The sequence below is a fragment of the Salvelinus sp. IW2-2015 genome, linkage group LG15, assembly GCF_002910315.2.
Source record: "Salvelinus sp. IW2-2015 linkage group LG15, ASM291031v2, whole genome shotgun sequence".
NCBI lineage: Eukaryota > Metazoa > Chordata > Actinopteri > Salmoniformes > Salmonidae > Salvelinus > Salvelinus sp. IW2-2015.
Window position 1 is genome coordinate 51,813,133 of NC_036855.1, and position 16,800 is coordinate 51,829,932.

At 42.0% G+C, this 16,800-nt stretch overlaps 1 protein-coding gene across 1 annotated transcript; it reads left to right on the plus strand.

Annotated features, from left to right (window-relative positions):
- Nucleotides 1–10,235: 10,235 nt before the first annotated feature.
- LOC111975063 (apoptosis regulator BAX) lies at nt 10,236–16,053 on the plus strand. Its single transcript, XM_024003228.2, has 7 exons — nt 10,236–10,357; nt 10,447–10,568; nt 11,270–11,318; nt 11,413–11,574; nt 13,952–14,084; nt 14,208–14,312; nt 15,483–16,053. The coding sequence occupies exons 2-7, from the start codon at nt 10,502–10,504 to the stop codon at nt 15,579–15,581; spliced, it is 615 nt and encodes a 204-aa protein (XP_023858996.1). The 5' UTR covers nt 10,236–10,357; nt 10,447–10,501; the 3' UTR covers nt 15,582–16,053.
- Nucleotides 16,054–16,800: the final 747 nt, after the last annotated feature.

Consider the following 16,800-nt stretch of genomic DNA (forward strand, 5'->3'; position numbering starts at 1 on the left):
ACTGCAATGCACTACAGACGGTAGTACGTACAGCCCAGTACATCACCGGGGCCAAGCTTCCTGCATCATCCAGGACCTCTATACCAGGCGGTGTCAGAGGAAGGCCCTAAAAATGGTCAAAGACTTCAGCCACCCTACTCATAGACTGTTCTCTCTGCTACCGCATGGCAAGCTGTACTGGAGCTCCAAGTCTAGGTCCAAGAGGCTTCTAAACAGCTTCTACCCCCAAGCCATAAGACTCCTGAACATCTAATACAAATGGCTACCCAGCTATTTGAATACCCCCCCTCTCTTTTACACTGTTGCTACTCTCTGTTATTATCACTTTAATAATTCTACCTACTTGTACATATTACCTCAATTACCTCAACTAACCGGTGCAACTGCACATTGACTCTGTACGTTACCCCTGTATATAGCCTCTCTTTTGTTATTTGCTGCTGCTCTTTAATTATTTCTTATTTTTATTTCTTATTTTTTAGGTGTTTTTCTTAACTGCATTGTTGGTTAAGGGCTTGTAAGTAAGCATTTCACTGTAAGGTCTACCTACACCTGTTGTATTCGGCGCATGTGACAATACAATTTGAGTTTTATTTATTTGATGAAATACTTTATCAGATGAGTCACAACTCTTTGGATGAATAATGTAATAACTTCAACCGATCATGTAATACATACCAAAATCCATGTTTGTATGTATGTCTTGCCTCAATTTGATACACATCCACCACTACCAATTACAAACACTACAGTGTGTGTGTGTGTGTGTGTGCGTGCGTGCGTGCGTGCGTGCGTGCGTGGTGCGTGGTGTGGTGCGTGTGTGTGTGTGTGTGTGTGTGTGTGTGTGGTGTGTGTGTGTGTGTGTGGTGTGTGTGTGTGTGTGTGTGTGTGTGTGTGTGTGTGTGTGCTGTGTGTGTGTGTGTGTACTTGTTACTTGTTCTATAAGATATACTGAACATGAAATGTATATCAAAACATTTCTCATTCCGTTCCAACATTGACCTAGTTATGACACCTCTTTTTTTTAACTAAAGTCATCGACATACAATAAAGTATGATCGTCCTGATCATCTCAATTAAAACAGACTCATCTATCCGATTGAAATGATTACCTGTAACCTGATATTGTGATTGTGGGTCATGTTGTTGTTGGTCCACATTTCTTTCTGTCTTTGTCATGGCTTGTTCAATTCTATCAAAAACGTTAGTTGGCTAAACAACCAAATGTTCACATTTTTGCTGTGGATTTCATCATACCTACAATTTACGGTCAAATCTGTGCGCACAATCATWWAAAAAAAAAAAGGCCCCTGGTCCCCATCCAGGGAGCAAGTAGCAACAAGCCTGCTTAGCGTCAGAAGCAAGTCACTCTTTTGATGTATGTGGGTGGGGCTGAGGAAGCTTTCAAATTCATACACAGTGCTGTAAATGCAAGGACAATCCATGACAGTCCCGTTGATCGTTTTAAAAAGGAGCTACACACCGTCTCTGTCTTACCCAGCTGACTGATGAGCGGTCTCAATGTTCAGTGTCTGAAGAGTCTCTCTGCTCTAACTCTCTCTGAGACTTTAATACTGCCACATATGAAAATGTATAAACATCATGGGTGAGAAAAAAAGGGTTGTCCACTCCTTAAAGGTCCAATCATGTGAGGGTGTGTTAAGCAAGAAGGAAAACATCTACTGTGTCTGTAGTGTAGAACCAGTAGATTTCTCACACTCTCATACTGTATCCCACACGCACGTGACATGCACAACTGCGACACACACGCACACAAGCTCAACACACACACGGAACACGCACCCACACAGATGTGTACACACACACTAAAGTTTGACCCTGTTTTTTACTTGTTCGGTATGTTATACGAAAGGGTTTTGAAATATACATCTTGCGATGCACTTGGACACATCATCGGTGATGTAACATGGGGTCATTTGGGTGTTTCGGTGTCTTTCAACATCAGACACCCTCGCCCAGGTGACCCAGCCGGGGTTGATCAAGCCCAGACATGTGTCCAAGTAGCACTATGTCACTCACTGATCATTTCTCTTGATCCACAGCCACGTAGAGGCTCTATCGGCTGCCTCTGTGGCGGTCTTGATGGAATTCCGCCTGTTGGCCCCTGCGATGACCACACTGACACACACACACACAAACACACACAAACACAAACAAACACACATTCTCAGGTAACACTATACTTGATTATAGATAGTCATTCACATCACCTTTATGAAACCAGTCATGACATCATTGGAAAGAGATAAAAAAAAGTTTCATTGTACAACTGGAACTTGTATTTTTGATGTCACATTATCCAACCCCTGACACACCAAACACAAAACGGGCTGTGTATCATGATGAGTAACCTTGCTTGAGACCCGGGTTAGAATCGAGTCTGTGCCAGGATGGGTCTCTTCCAGGAAGGGGAAGTCAAAGGGGGGTGAAGTGTAACAGAGGTGGTTTGGTAGTTTCATGTTGAGTGCGATACCTGAAGACTTGCGTTAGTTCCCCCGAGATTAAGAAGATTACACCTTGGAACCATTTTGTGGTTGTACCTTGCTCAATGGCACAGCATTTTACATTTTAGAAATTTAGCAGACATTCTTATCCAGAGCAAATTACAGTACTGAGTGCATACATTTTCACTTTTTTTTTTTACTGGTCTCCATTGGGAATTGAACCCACAATCCTGACATTGAAAGCACCACGCTCTACCAACTGAGTTACAACGGCAGGAGATAGCATCTAAGATTAGATACCAGCAACCTTCCAGTTGCAGGGTCACGTTCACTAGATTTTTCCCATCAGACCCAGAATTTAAACCAGCATAGTTCAGCAAGGTAACAAGAGGCCCCAGGTTTGATAACCCCCCCCCGAGATTGTTTCTGTGAGCCCTGGGATTCAAACTGGCAACCTTCCAGCTACTGGCCTGCCACTCTATCGTCTGTAGGTATCAAGACAGGTTACTCAACACAAAAGCATGTTTTACGCTCCACCACTCATTTCACCACCTCCTCACAAATCTGGGTCACGTCACCAACGGGACAGACTGGTTTCTAACGTAGGTCTTCTTCAGGCCACAAGAATGCATCACGCTGATAAGCTAAAGTATAGGCATATTCTAGGTCTTCAGCTCTAAGCTCTCAGACAAGTTTACTCCACACCTACATCACTTTTTCAGGTGCCATCCCCTACCGCCATGAGTAAGTCACTTTGCCCTTAAACTGCTAAGGGTAATGCTGACCCTGTACTGCTCCAAGCCTGTTATGTGTTTTGTGTGTCATAGGGTTTGGTACTGTGACCATTACACAATAGACTTTGTTTAGATATTTGTTTTGCCTTAGTATGGGTCTGTGTGATTTTGTCACATGCCTATGTGTACCTGTGACAGTGACTTGTATTCATGGATGCCAGGCTTCCCCKAAAAATCTAACAAGAAAAAGACGATGTGTCTTTCGTCTTTCTGTGTTGAATTKTTTTCCTTAAACTCGCAACACACTGAATGTATCTCACCAGAGAAAGCATCCGAGCAAGCYAAACAGTGCCTGTCTGTCTCTGTATGTGTAGCCCATATATCTAATGCTGTCTGGTTAAAAAGAGTATGACATTGTTGCCGACCGTAGCATTGAATGCAAAGGAAGCCAGCGAGCATTTGGCTTCCCTTGATAAAAAAAACATAAAATAATAGCCAGTCAGCATTGWGCTAAACTGAGTGAGTTCAACTGTGAATGTTCCTGGCGCACCAAAAGAAAGTGTCAAGGGAAGCTAGTTTGGATTTGGCTTCACACCAATCACATCAAAAGCAAAAAGTAATTGACACAAAAAACTTGAATTGTTGTATCTCGTTGTGTTGTTGTCCTCTGGTGGTTTGTCAAGTCAACAAGCGTTTTTGTTATCAGCTCCTGCTTTTCCCAGTCTCTCTTTTTCTTGCCCTCCTGGTTTTTGACCCTTGCRTGTTCTGACTCTGAGCCCACCTGCCTGCCCCTGAGCCTGCCTGCCGTCCGGTACCGTTGACCCACCTCTGGTTTACTGACCCCTGCCTGCCTTGACCTGTCTATTGTCTGCCCCTGTTGGAATATCAAACCATTGTCAATTCGACGTGTCTGCATCTTGGTCTTACCTTGATTCCTGATAGTTACATTCAAAAATCCCAAGGTCTGTAGCAAATTGTTTTTTTATCAAAGTGAACAATTGAGTCAAATTTTGCAGCTTAACCACTCCACTACTCTGGCTTATGTACTTATGTCAAATCAAATCAAATCAAATGTTATTGGTCACATACACATGGTTAGCAGATGTTAATGCGAGTGTAGCGAAATGCTTGTGCTTCTTGTTCCGACAGTTCAGTAATATCTAACGAGTAATCGAACAATTCCCCAACAACTACCTAATACACACAAATCTAAAGGGATGGAATAAGAATATGTACATATAAATATATGGATGAGCGATGGCTGAGCGGCATAGGCAAGGTGCAATAGATGGTATAAGGTACAGTATATGCATATGATATGAGTAATGTAAGTTATGTTAACATTATTCAAGTGAAATTGTTTTAAGTGACTAGGGATCCATTTATTAAAGTGTCCAGTGATTTGGGTCTCTATGTAGGCAGCAGGCTCTCTGAGTTAGTGCTTGCTGTTTAGCAGTCCTCAGAGAGAGAGACACAGCTGCATGTGAGCTCTCACATTTTTCAACATGTTTTTTTACAAAAGGATAGATTTGGAGTTAGATAAACTTTTTCAGCAAGAACATATGCAGGATGCTACCCTCTACAGCATGGCCTTTGCTCCAGATCAAGATTCCAGACCTACAACCTAATTTTGACCAAAATTAACCGGAAAGATTACTGCTACCAAGTTTTCCTTTTCCAAGCTATACGGAGGGTGCTCTAGCAAATAAACAGCAGAGACCTGAGGAGACCATCCAACCTGGAGCTGAGTGAGTAGTGTTTGGTCTGATGCTATTTTGAAAGCTAAGACAAAAAATAAAATAAATGTAAWWWWWWTWWAAAAAMGTACATTACAATGATATATTTTACTTTATTGGGACTGAATGCTGAGTTAAGGCTGCCAGGCATGCAAGGACAGACCAGATACAACTTCAATTAGCACTGAGGTATGAAGTAAAAGGTGTCAAGGCCTTTGGGCCCAACAGGTGGCAGGAGTCTTTGAAGCCCCCTTATGAAGCCCCCTCCTGCTGTTCAAAGACCATTCACTGGCATTTTCTACAAGAAATCTCCCTCCAGAAAATCATAGACATCAACATAGCTCAGGCAGTAAGAAGCTCTCGCATCCATTTATATGCAGTCTTATACTCAGCTGGCCCCTCCCCGGATTTTGTGTGAAATACTCTACAACAAAACTTTCTCTACCCTTAACCTTGTTCTGAACACCTCCAAAACAAAAGTCATGTGGTTTGGTAAGAAGAATGCCCCTCTCCCCACAGGTGTGATTACTACCTCTGAGGGTTTAGAGCTTTTTTTATTTAACCAGGCAAGTCAGTTAAGAACAAATTCTTTATTACAATGACGGCCTAGGAACCGTGGGTTAACTGCCTTGTTCAGGGGCAGAACGGCAGATTTTTACCTTGTCAGCTCAGGGATACAATCTAGCAACCTTTCGGTTACTGGCCCAACGCTCTAACCACTAGGCTACCTGCCGTAGTCACCTCATACAAGTACTTGGGAGTATGGCTAGACGGTACACATTCCTTCTCTCATCACATATCAAAGCTGCAGGCTAAAGTTATATTTGGACTTGGTTTCCTCTATTGTAATCGCTCCTCTTTCACTTCAGCTGCCAAACTAACCCTGATTCAGATAACCATCCTACCCATGCTAGATTTCGGAGACATCATTTATAGATCGGCAGGTAAGGGTGCTCTCGAGCGGCTAGATGTTCTTTACCATTCTGCCATCAGATTTGCCACCAATGCTCCTTACAGGACACATCACTGCACTCTATACTCCTCTGTAAACTGGGCATCTCTGTATACCCGTCGCAAGACCCACAGGTTGATGCTTATTTATAAAACCCTCTTAGGCCTCACTCCCCCCTATCTGCTATATCTACTGCAGCCCTCATCCTCCACATACAACACCCGTTCTGCCAGTCACATTCTGTTAAAGGTCWCCAAAGCACACACATCCCTGGGTCGCTCCTCTTTTCAGCTCGCTGCAGCTAGCGACTGGAACAAGCTGCAACAAACACTCAAACTGGACAGTTTTATCTCAATCTCTTCATTCAAAGACTCAATCATGGACACTCTTACTGACAGTTGTGGCTGCTTTGTGTGATGTATTGTTGTCTCTACCTTCTTGCCCTTTGTGCTGTTGTCTGTGCCCAATAATATTTGTACCATGTTTTGTGCTGCTACCACGTTGTGTTACTACCACGTCGTTGTTATGTTGTGTTGCTACAATGCTGTGTTGTCATGTGTTGCTGCCTTGCTATGTTGTTGTCTTAGGTCTCTCTTTGTGTAGTGTTGTTTTGTCTCTCTTGTTGTGATGTGTGTTTTGTCCTGTATTTATATTTTATTTATTTTACATTTTTAATCCCAGCCCCTGTCCCCGCAGGAGGCTTTTTGCCTTTTTGGTAGGCCGTCATTGTAAATAAGAATTTGTTCTTAACTGACTTGCCCAGTTAAATAAAGGTAAAAAAATWAATAATAATTAATAGAAGCTGTTTTTCAGTCTCTCGGTTCCAGCTTTGATGCACCTGTACTGACCTCGCCTATGGATGGTAGCGGGGTGAACAGGCAGTGGCTCGGGTGGTTGTTGTCCTTGATGATCTTTTTGGCCTTCCTGTGACATCGGGTGCTCTAGGTGTCTTGGAGGGCAGGTAGGTTTCCCCCGGTGATGCGTTGTGCAGTCCGCACCACCATCTGGAGAGCCTTGCGGTTGAGGGCGGTGCAGTTGCCGTACCAGGTGGTGAAACAGCCCGACAGGATGCTCTCGATTGTGCATCTGTAACAGTTTGTCATGGTTGTTGGTGACAAGCCACATTTCTTCAGCCTCCTGAGGTTGAAGAGGCGCTGTTGCGCCTTCTTCACCGCTCTGTGTGGTTGGACAACTTCAGTTTGTCTGTGATGTGTACACAGAGGAACTTAAAACTTTCCACCTTCTCCACTACTGTCCCTTCGACGTGGATAGGGGGGTGCTCCCTCTGCTGTTTCCTGAAGTGATGCCTCTAAACATGTGATACTTCTAAACATAATTGACCAAAACACACACCACATAATTACATTAGGACAGGCCTAAAGTGGTATACTGAACCAGTCTGGTGCTCAGGGGTGTCCAGTAAACCAATAGGCTCTCCCCTAGCCACAATAGGCTACCTGCTTACACTGGTAGTGGAAATCTATCAACATCACACCATATGGCAATGTGGGAGCTGGTGGTAGAGCCWAATAGCCCACGTGTCTTCCATGCAGGCATAGTGAGACTGAGAGTCCATTGGGCTTTTGTTATGTGGTAGAAAAACCAGACAAGCAAGATGGCTGGAGGGAAGAAGGTGGAGTGTGAAGGAGGGGGGTTGGGACACTAAAATCCCATGTCTGCTCATCAAAACAGAAATGACACAGCACCATCTAGGGTTAGGCTATTAGTGACCATGTAACAAGGCTGTGTTTATTTTGGTGCTGCTCTGTGTTGGTGTCATCCTACAGATTGCCTCCTTGATAGGCTATTCCTAGTAGAGGAGAATTCCATAGGGCAACAGCAACATCTCCTAAGAAGTTTGTAGTTTGAGTAAAAAACATTGTGAAAAGGTAAATCCCATGAATGCAATGTATTCATTTAGTTCAAACTAATGAAGCACTGCAGTGTCTGCATGAACACAAATTCACAACTTTGTTAACTAAAATGTTCATTTAAATAATGTTCGTGAATGTTCTGTTTGTTATTGTCTAATTTAATTAAGTTAATTTAAGGATGTGAGTCTCAGTCAGTGTAATGCCTGCGTCTGTACCTTTAAAATCATGAAAGACAATAATTTAGCCTAGGCTTCACCAGGGCTTTTCAAACTTTCCTTCCACAGGGACCCCCGCCCAGGCAAACCAGCAACCTAGGGACCGCATCATATGTTAGAACAAAAAAAGTAATGTCTTGTCAAGTAGAAGTAATCCATTTTTAAATTAATAGATTTGTTAAACAGTTTCATTATTTGACCCCCCCCCCCCCACAGAACATTGGAAAAGGAAGTGTTAACTCTAACATAGTCTATTAGCTAGAAAGGTATCATTGCAGTGGAGAGACATATTGCTGTTGTAATGCTAATGATCTGCAATTCTACACATTTTTCCATTGAGCTGAGAGAACATTTCGCAGATTTGAAGCTAATTTCCAGCAATTCTACACAGTTTCGCATGGAGCTGAGAGACAATTTTGCGGTTTGTAAGCTAATTTCAGGCAAATCTATGCATTTTGCCATAGCTAATGCTGTGTTCCTCTGCTCAAACAACKAAATCAATGAGCATGTCATGAATGCCCCCTTTTTTTCATTTTTGATTCTCCCTGACTGTCTAGTCTTTAGTTGATTGTTAGTTCTCAAAGATGGTATTATAAAAAAATATATATAGTTCAATATCTTTTCTGCATGCTTTCTATCTGGCCGCAAATCCCAGTTGGATAACCCCTGGGCGACACTGTACTACAATGTAGGATCGGGAAGGGAGCGTGGCAGTACCAGTGGCTAGATACTGAGTTTCCTGAAGTCCCACATGGAGATGGAATTCATGTCGGAGGCCCAGGCAAGGAAGAGGGCAGATGGCGAGAAAAGCAGAAAAAAGGGTGCGAGGTGCATACCCAAACCGACTGTGAAATACAAGCCGAGGACTTTCTCCTTTGGGTCAAGTTCAGGAGATAAAATTGCATGTTACACATGCAAAAATTGAACTTGACAAAAGTGAGATGAAATTGAACCTGACAAAAGTGAGGAGGAAGAACCTGCGTCGCCAGGTCACCCCAATGATCAGGAAAATGACCTGGATGACTCTGGCCCAGTGGGAGGACAATTCATGGAGAAAGTGGATCCATGCCTTTTGGATGATCCGTTTACGGAAGGAGTTGGGTTCGGTCAATTCAATCAAAGTATCCTGAGTGGGATTTCTTGTGTGTCTGCTGCTCAGAGGGAGAGGGCGTTTCAAGACTCGGGATGAAAGCAGTGTCATGCCACCGGTCCTGCTTTGCTCTCCGGAGCAGAGCGCCGCTGAAAGGAGTGATAACTAGGGTGGGGTTGAGTGTTAAGTTGGATCAACGGAAGTTAGGGATCCCCATTGTCTGTGATGCGCGCCATTTGGTGCGACGCAGATGTTTGGTGCGACGTAGTTTCGGTGGAACAAAATTTAGTGTTTCAATTGTGGGGGTGGCAATGTTGCTGAAGATCAGAAATGTTCTGTTCGAGTGAGACAGATTGAAGTTTCCAGGGCGAGAGCAGTGCAGAACGTGTCATATGCTGAGGCAATGAGGAAAGTAGAGGATGGTGGGCAAAGATTGAGGGAGTCTGAGAAGATCCCTGTGAGTAGTAGACCAGTACAGAGTGACCCGAACAGTTTCTTGGTGTTTATTACTATGGTCATTATTTGTACCACACAGATGGAAAGGAAATCCCAGAAGATTGAATTGATAGTAGCAGCAGCAGAGAAGTTTTGGGATGTTAGATATTTTAGTGCAGAAGAACTACATTGGGTTTTGAGAGAAGGGGTTCCAGCCTCCCAGGCCAACGGCCTGGTGTAGGATCTGTTTGGGCCAAAGTAGTGGGAAGGGGTGGTGGGGTGTGTTGGGTATAGTGGTATATACACTGAGTGTACAAAACATTAAGGACACCTGCTCTTTCCAGGACATAGACTGACCAGGTGAATCCAGGAGAAAGCTATGATCCCTTATCGATGTCACTTGTTAAATCAACTCAATATTAGGAAGGTGGTCTTAATGTTTTCTCCACTCAGTTAGATCAGGTCCTCAGGAGCCGGAGAGGTGTCACAGTTTTCTCCCATCCCTAGAAAACACAGCTGATTAAACGAATTGCATTCTAAACTGAAGATCATGAATAGTTGATTATTGGAGTTCGTGTTATCTGGGTCTGGGGCAGTTGCCCAACCCTGGGTTAGATGGTGGTGCAATTTGTTAATTTTTTWAATTCCCTTTTCTTTGTGAACGAATGCGTAATGCACGTTCCAAACTGTGAAAGGTAGCAATACGCAACATAGTGTCTACTCTGCCGGAAAGCACACGAAGAAGAGGCGCAATTTAGACACACAAGCAGCCCTGAGCACTTGCACACCCCAATGTTTATTTCCGTGTTACTTCCTTGTTCTGTTTAGTCTCTGGTGTTTTTCCGGAGAGAAATAGGTAAACAGCGGTAACATTTTTTGATTCGGCTACATATCAACGCGAGCGACACATAATTCTAATAGTTTTTTGGTTACTGATTGGGACAGACCCGCTGAGGAGATCAGGAACTGTAGGACTTCTTCGCCCCAGTACTTCTCGTCGATGGCAGACTCCCGAGAAAGAAGGAAAACTGGCGAAGATGAGCCTCAGGGTGCAGTCGGGGGTGAAGGTACATATGAATAGGCGCATGAGACTTTGAAAGGTCGTCACCTAAATGTTTTAAAATCTAAAATATTGTCAAATAACAAACTATATGCTCCCGTCAGAATCCTTACTTGCGGTCGAAGCTAGACTTCATGTTGTTCTCTGATCTTTCAGCATATAGGCCTAGTTCTAGACTAATTAGCGAAATGGTGAAAACAGTCAAGTGAGGTCGGCTATTTCAAAAATAAAACAATCTAGCACTAACAATCTAGAACTATTTTGGCCTACACACTTTGGGCTTGGAAGTCCATAGGAATGTCCTCTGACGTCACTTCACTGTAACAAATGTGAAACAAAAAGTGTAATACGAGGTCGGGAACTCTAGAAAGGGGCCAGAGTTGGAATTCCGAGTTGTATGACTGTTCAAATAGATTTTTTCCCCGAGTTCCCAGTGGTTTTGAATGCACTGAAGTTGGAAGTCAGAGATTTCCGAGTTCCCAGTTGTTTTGAACGCGACATAACTCTAACCCCCAAGTACAGTGAAGTACAAAGTCTACATCATGAAGTTAACATGTAGGTCCTGGGAGTGAGGGAAAAGTATCTACCAATTGAATTGGAGCACAATGCGTGATAAACACGTCTATCTAATCACCCCAATAAACTGTCATCATGTCATTAAACATTGATAATAAAAACATAAAATCACTAACAAAATCTTTGTAACAGATGTCAACGACGACAGAATTATGGAACAAGGAGCTATTGTTTTAAGAGGGTAAATAAACATAGCACTATTACCATTAGTATCCATCCTGATTATCACATTATCCATTTTCACCCCCAATTTTTTTTTTTTTTTATCCATGAAGGTATGTCGTAGAGAGGATCAATGAGGAAAACCCAGAGAGGCATTTGGCTCCAGAGGACCTTGGTGGCAGACCCAACGAACAAGAGGACCACCAAGTCAAAGACGTGGTACACCAGCTGCTGCTGATTGCTGATGACATGAACAGAAATGCTGAGCTACAACAGTATGACATTATTTTCTTCTGAATTAGCATATTAGCTACAGTACCTTCAGAAAGTATTCATACCCCTTGACTTATTCAAAGTGTTGTTGTGTTTCAGCCTGAATTCAAAATGGGTTAAATTGTTGTTTTTCTCACCCATCTACACACAATATAACGTAATGACAAAAGTGTGTATATATATATATATTTTTTTTWWATGTTTGCTAATTGATTGAAAATTAAATAGAGAAATATCTAAGTTACATAACTATTCACACCCCTGAGTCAATACTTTGTACAATCACCTTTGGCAGTGATTACACCTGTGAGTATTTCTGGGTAAATCTCAAAGCGCTTTCCACACCTTGACATTTCCCCATTATTGTTTTCAAAATTATTCAAGCTCTGTCAGATTGGTTGTTGTCATTACTAGACAACCATTTTCAGGTCTTGCCATAGATTTTCAAGTAGATTTAAGTCAAAACTGTAACTCTGCAACTCAGGAACATTCACTGTCTTCTTGGTAAGCAACACCAGTGTAGATTTGTGTTTGTGTTTTAGGTTATTGTCCTGCTGAAAGGTGAATTCATCTCCCAGTGTCTGGTGGAAAGCAGACTGAACCAGGTTTTCATCTAGAATTTTGCCTGTGCTTAGCTCCATTCCATTTCTGTTTTATCCTGACAAACTCCCCAGTCCTTAATGATTACAAGCATGATGCAGCCACCACTATGCTTGAAAATATGGAGAGTGGCACTCTGTAATGTGTTGTATTGGATTTGCCTTAAAAATAACACTTTGTATTCAGGACAAAAATTGAATTGCTTTGCCACATTTTTTGCAGTATTTTGCAGTACTTTAGTGCCTTGTTGAAAACAGGATGCATGTTTTGGAATATTTGTTTTCTGTACAGGCTTCCTTCTATTTAAATCAAATCAAATTGTATTTGTCACATGCGTGGATATAACAGGTGTAGACCTTACAGTGAAATGCTTACTTACAAGCGCTTAACCAACAATGCACTTTTAAGAAAAATACATTAAAAAGTAAAGTAACAATAGCGAGGCTATATACCGGGGGTACAGAGTCAGTGTGCGGGGGCACCGGTTAGTCGAGGTAATATTTACATGTAGGTAGAGTTATTAAAGTGACTATGCATAGATAATAACAGAGTAGCAGCAGTGTAAAGGGGGGGGGGGGGGGGCAATACAAATAGTCTGGGTAGCCATTTCATTAGATGTTCAGGAGTCTATGGCTAGGGGGTGGAAGCTGTTTAGAAGCCTCAAGGACCAAGATGGCAGGAAGCTTGGCCCCAGTGATGTACTGGACCGTACGCACTACCCTCTGTAGTGTCTTGCTGTCGGATGCCGAGCAGTTGCCATACCAGGCAGTGATGCAACCAGTCAGAATGCTCTCGATGGTGCATCTGTAGAACCTTTTGAGGATCTGGATAGTATTGTGGAGTAACTATAATGTTGTGGATTCATCCCCCGTTTTCTCCTATCACAGCGTTTAAACTCAGTAACTGTTTTAAAGTCACCATTGGCCTCATGGTGAAATCCTTGAGCGGTTTCCTTCCTCTCTGGCAACTGAGTTAGGAAGGAAGCCTGTATCTTTGTAGTGACTGGTGTATTGATACACCATCCAAAGTGTATTTAATAACTTCACCATGCTCAAATGGATATTCAATGTCTTGTTTTGTTTTTTACCCATCTAGCCTTCTTTGCGAGGCATTGGAAAACCTCCCAGGTCTTTGTGGTTGAATCTGTTTGAAATTCACTGCTCGACTGCGGGAACTTACAATTATCTGTACGTGTGGGGTACAGAGATGAGGTAGTCATTGAAAAATCATGATCAACACTTATTGCACACAGTGAGTTCATGCAACTTCTTATGTAACTTGTTAAGCACATTTTTACTCCTGAACTTACAGTATTTAGGCTCCCCATAACAAAGGGGGTGAATACTTAGACTCATTCAATTTCAGCGTTTTAAGTTTGAATTAATTTGTAAACATTTTGAAAAACAGATTATGGGGTATTGTGTGTAGGCCAGTGACAAAAAAAATCAAAATGTAATCCATTTTAAATTCAGACTGTAATACAACAACATGTGGAAGAAGTCAAGATGTGTGAATACTTTCTGAAGGCACTGTATTTGGCTGGTCTATGTTATGGTGGTGGTTTTATGTACTATTATTTTACTCAAACAACAAAGATTGTAAGCCTGGATGTGAACACAAATGAGTATATTCCCATATCCTATCGTGGTGGTCTGGCAAATTTTCATCGAATTAAGAACTTTATTATTTTGTCATTGTTTCATTTCCTTGACAACAAGAAACATGGAAAAAGAAACTCTTCCTCAGTTTCTAATTATTTGCCTCTCCTTCCTCTGACAGCCTAATAAACAGAGTCCAGGTAAACTGTGCCCAGGATGTGTTCTTCTCAGTGGCCAGGGAAATCTTTGCAGATGGTATCAACTGGGGCAGAGTGGTCTCCCTGTTTCACTTGGCCTACAAGCTCATTTACAAGGTAACACCCAGAATGTGCATGTTACTGAATATGAAATCATTGAAACGTTCAAATGTAAAGCAGAATGAATCTCCCCTCACTATATATTTATTTATTTATTTATTTTTTATCCCCCTTTCCAAGGCACTGACACAGAACCACTTAGAAAGCATCAAGAAGGTTATTAACTGGGTATTACAGTTCATCAGGGAAAATGTCTCCACTTGGATCCGACAGCAAGGAGGATGGGTGAGTAGCCTGCTGGAGTATGCCAACATACCCACCCATGAAGACTCCATTGCCAGATTTACAAGGAGACCATATTTTATTTATTAATACCACAAGAGCAGAGACACTCACAATCAGTACATACACGCAGTAAAGAGATCAATTGAAAACAGACCGTGGGGGGATAGAGGAAGGACGCCGTCATTGATGCCCATTCAAAAAAGCTGATCTAACGAAGTGGATATTCGTCAAATCTGTCATGATGTGCTAAATGTTAACCACCGTTTGGATAAGCTGATAGCATAGCTAGCCATATAGCAATCAGTGGTGTTATTTTCAGTTGTTTTGAAGTGTAATGCAATTGATTGGTAAAGATGACGTGAACATGTATTGTGGTTTCCATACAAGCATTGTACACTTTTTTTTTTTTTACCCCAACATAATGTCAAATACACATATAAACAATAGCCTAAATGTAGGCTAACTTTGGGCGGAGGTGAGGAGATTCTGGATCGATCCACCACAGCGTTTCCATGGCCTGTCCATTGGTTTGGACGAACTCTTAACTGATCTATTCAAGAATGCACATCTGACAAGTATAGACATAAGTCACACGCCCATCTGACAAAACAAAAATGTAAAGGATGCTAGTTGAAACGTTCGTGTACATACTGCGTATGGTGACTCACATGCACATGCATGCATATCAAGAGGAGGAAGCACTCACTCCTACTCAAATACGACCATGAACATATGTGTACTCGACAGCATTGTGTGCACATGTAATGCGGAGGCTCCGAAAGGAGGTCCTGCTTGGGGGTTGTCGGTTTTAAAACACAGATGGAGTTATTAAATGAAGCTGCACCAGGGGTTGGAGGGGGTGTTAGAGAGGGACTTCAAACGTCGCACAGCACATTGGGGCCATTGGCCAATGCAGGCAGGTAATTCCGATGTGGGCAGCACCGAGTGCAACTACCTGGGCCAAGTCACAATACTGTCAGTTCATAAAGCTAAGCCTGTTTGATGATGAGTAACCTTGCCTCACACCTATAGATCCCAGAACTAGCACTAGGCTTTAGCTCAGCAGGCTGAATGGTATTGAGTCCAGCCCATGACTATGGTTAGTAGGGACAATGTAATGGTTCCACTGTTGAATGTGACCGTGTGGTTGACTTTTCTTTTTGCTTGCAGGAGGCGGTTGTTAGCACTGTGTCACATTGGCGTACGGTGTCGCTTGTGGCTGCAGTGGCTTTCGTGACAGTCATGGTTTACTGGAGGAAAACACGCTGACATCTCAGGACGTGTCCTTGGTGAAATCAAAGTGCTCTTAAAATGTGTACATTTCTCTGGGAACGGGTTAATGTTAAACGGGTTAATATGTTATGTCCTGTGCAGTAGATTTGACTTTGGGGCAATGGTGACATAGTAATCTTGTTTTATATGTTGAATTGATCTGAGAAGAAACAGTTGGTGCCTTTTGGGACAGTACTCCACACTGAGAAAGTATTTATTAGTACCAATGTGAAACTGTATTTTTCTATTACTCAAAAAAACTACCTTGTAAGGTGTTTTTTTGAACATGAGATGTTTTACTGAATCCCTAATCTCCTATTGATTTGGAATTAAAAGTAAGCCACTACAGTTTTTTCACAGCTTTAAATATATATTATTTGTATGTATCTGAATGGAACAAATGTCTTTTAAATCGTGGCAAACATGCACACATGTTTAATAAAAATATTTTTGCCAAGGCAAAGTAATATTGAATTTGTAATTTACTGTCAAAAAGAAAGGAGGACCAAGGCGCTCTTCATATAATTAATTAAAATGCCTTCATTAGTATGGCATGTTCAATAGAAACAAAGTTTTTAAAAAACCGACGCGTTTCGGCTGCATGGCCTTRGTCAGGGAGTACCAAGGCCATGCAGCCGAAACGCGTTGGTTTWAAAAAAAAAAAACGTTGTTTCTATTGAACATGCCATACTAATAAAGGCATTTTAATTAATTATATGAAGAGTGCCTTGGTCCTCCTTTCTTTTTGATGACCAATTTACCCCTTTTACCAAAGAGCACCTTCTATCTACCAAAATCTACTATAGTGTACCTTAGTAGCGCTTCCCTTCCTCCTCTTTCTACTTTGTAATTTACTGTGTTGGAACTCCACTTCCTGAGAAAAGTTTAGTTTTGTACCCTGCTTCCTTTATCATTGTTTGGCCAGACCCCTCTTTCACTAATATGTTTTATGACAGAAGTTTAGGTTCCTTCTCATTAAACCTGAAAGAATTGCCACATCCCAGGGGTGGGCAATCTTACCCAGCAAATGCTGGTGTGGGTGTAAGCTTTTATTCCAGCCTAGAGGTAACACACCTGATTCCACTAATTAAACTTGTATAATAGAATGACATGCAGTACTATGCTTAAACCACAAGATGTCGTAGTACTCTTATGAGAAACATGTCGGCGTATTCTAAACAAAATTGGAATTGTACATTAGTTTAGAATATTTCAC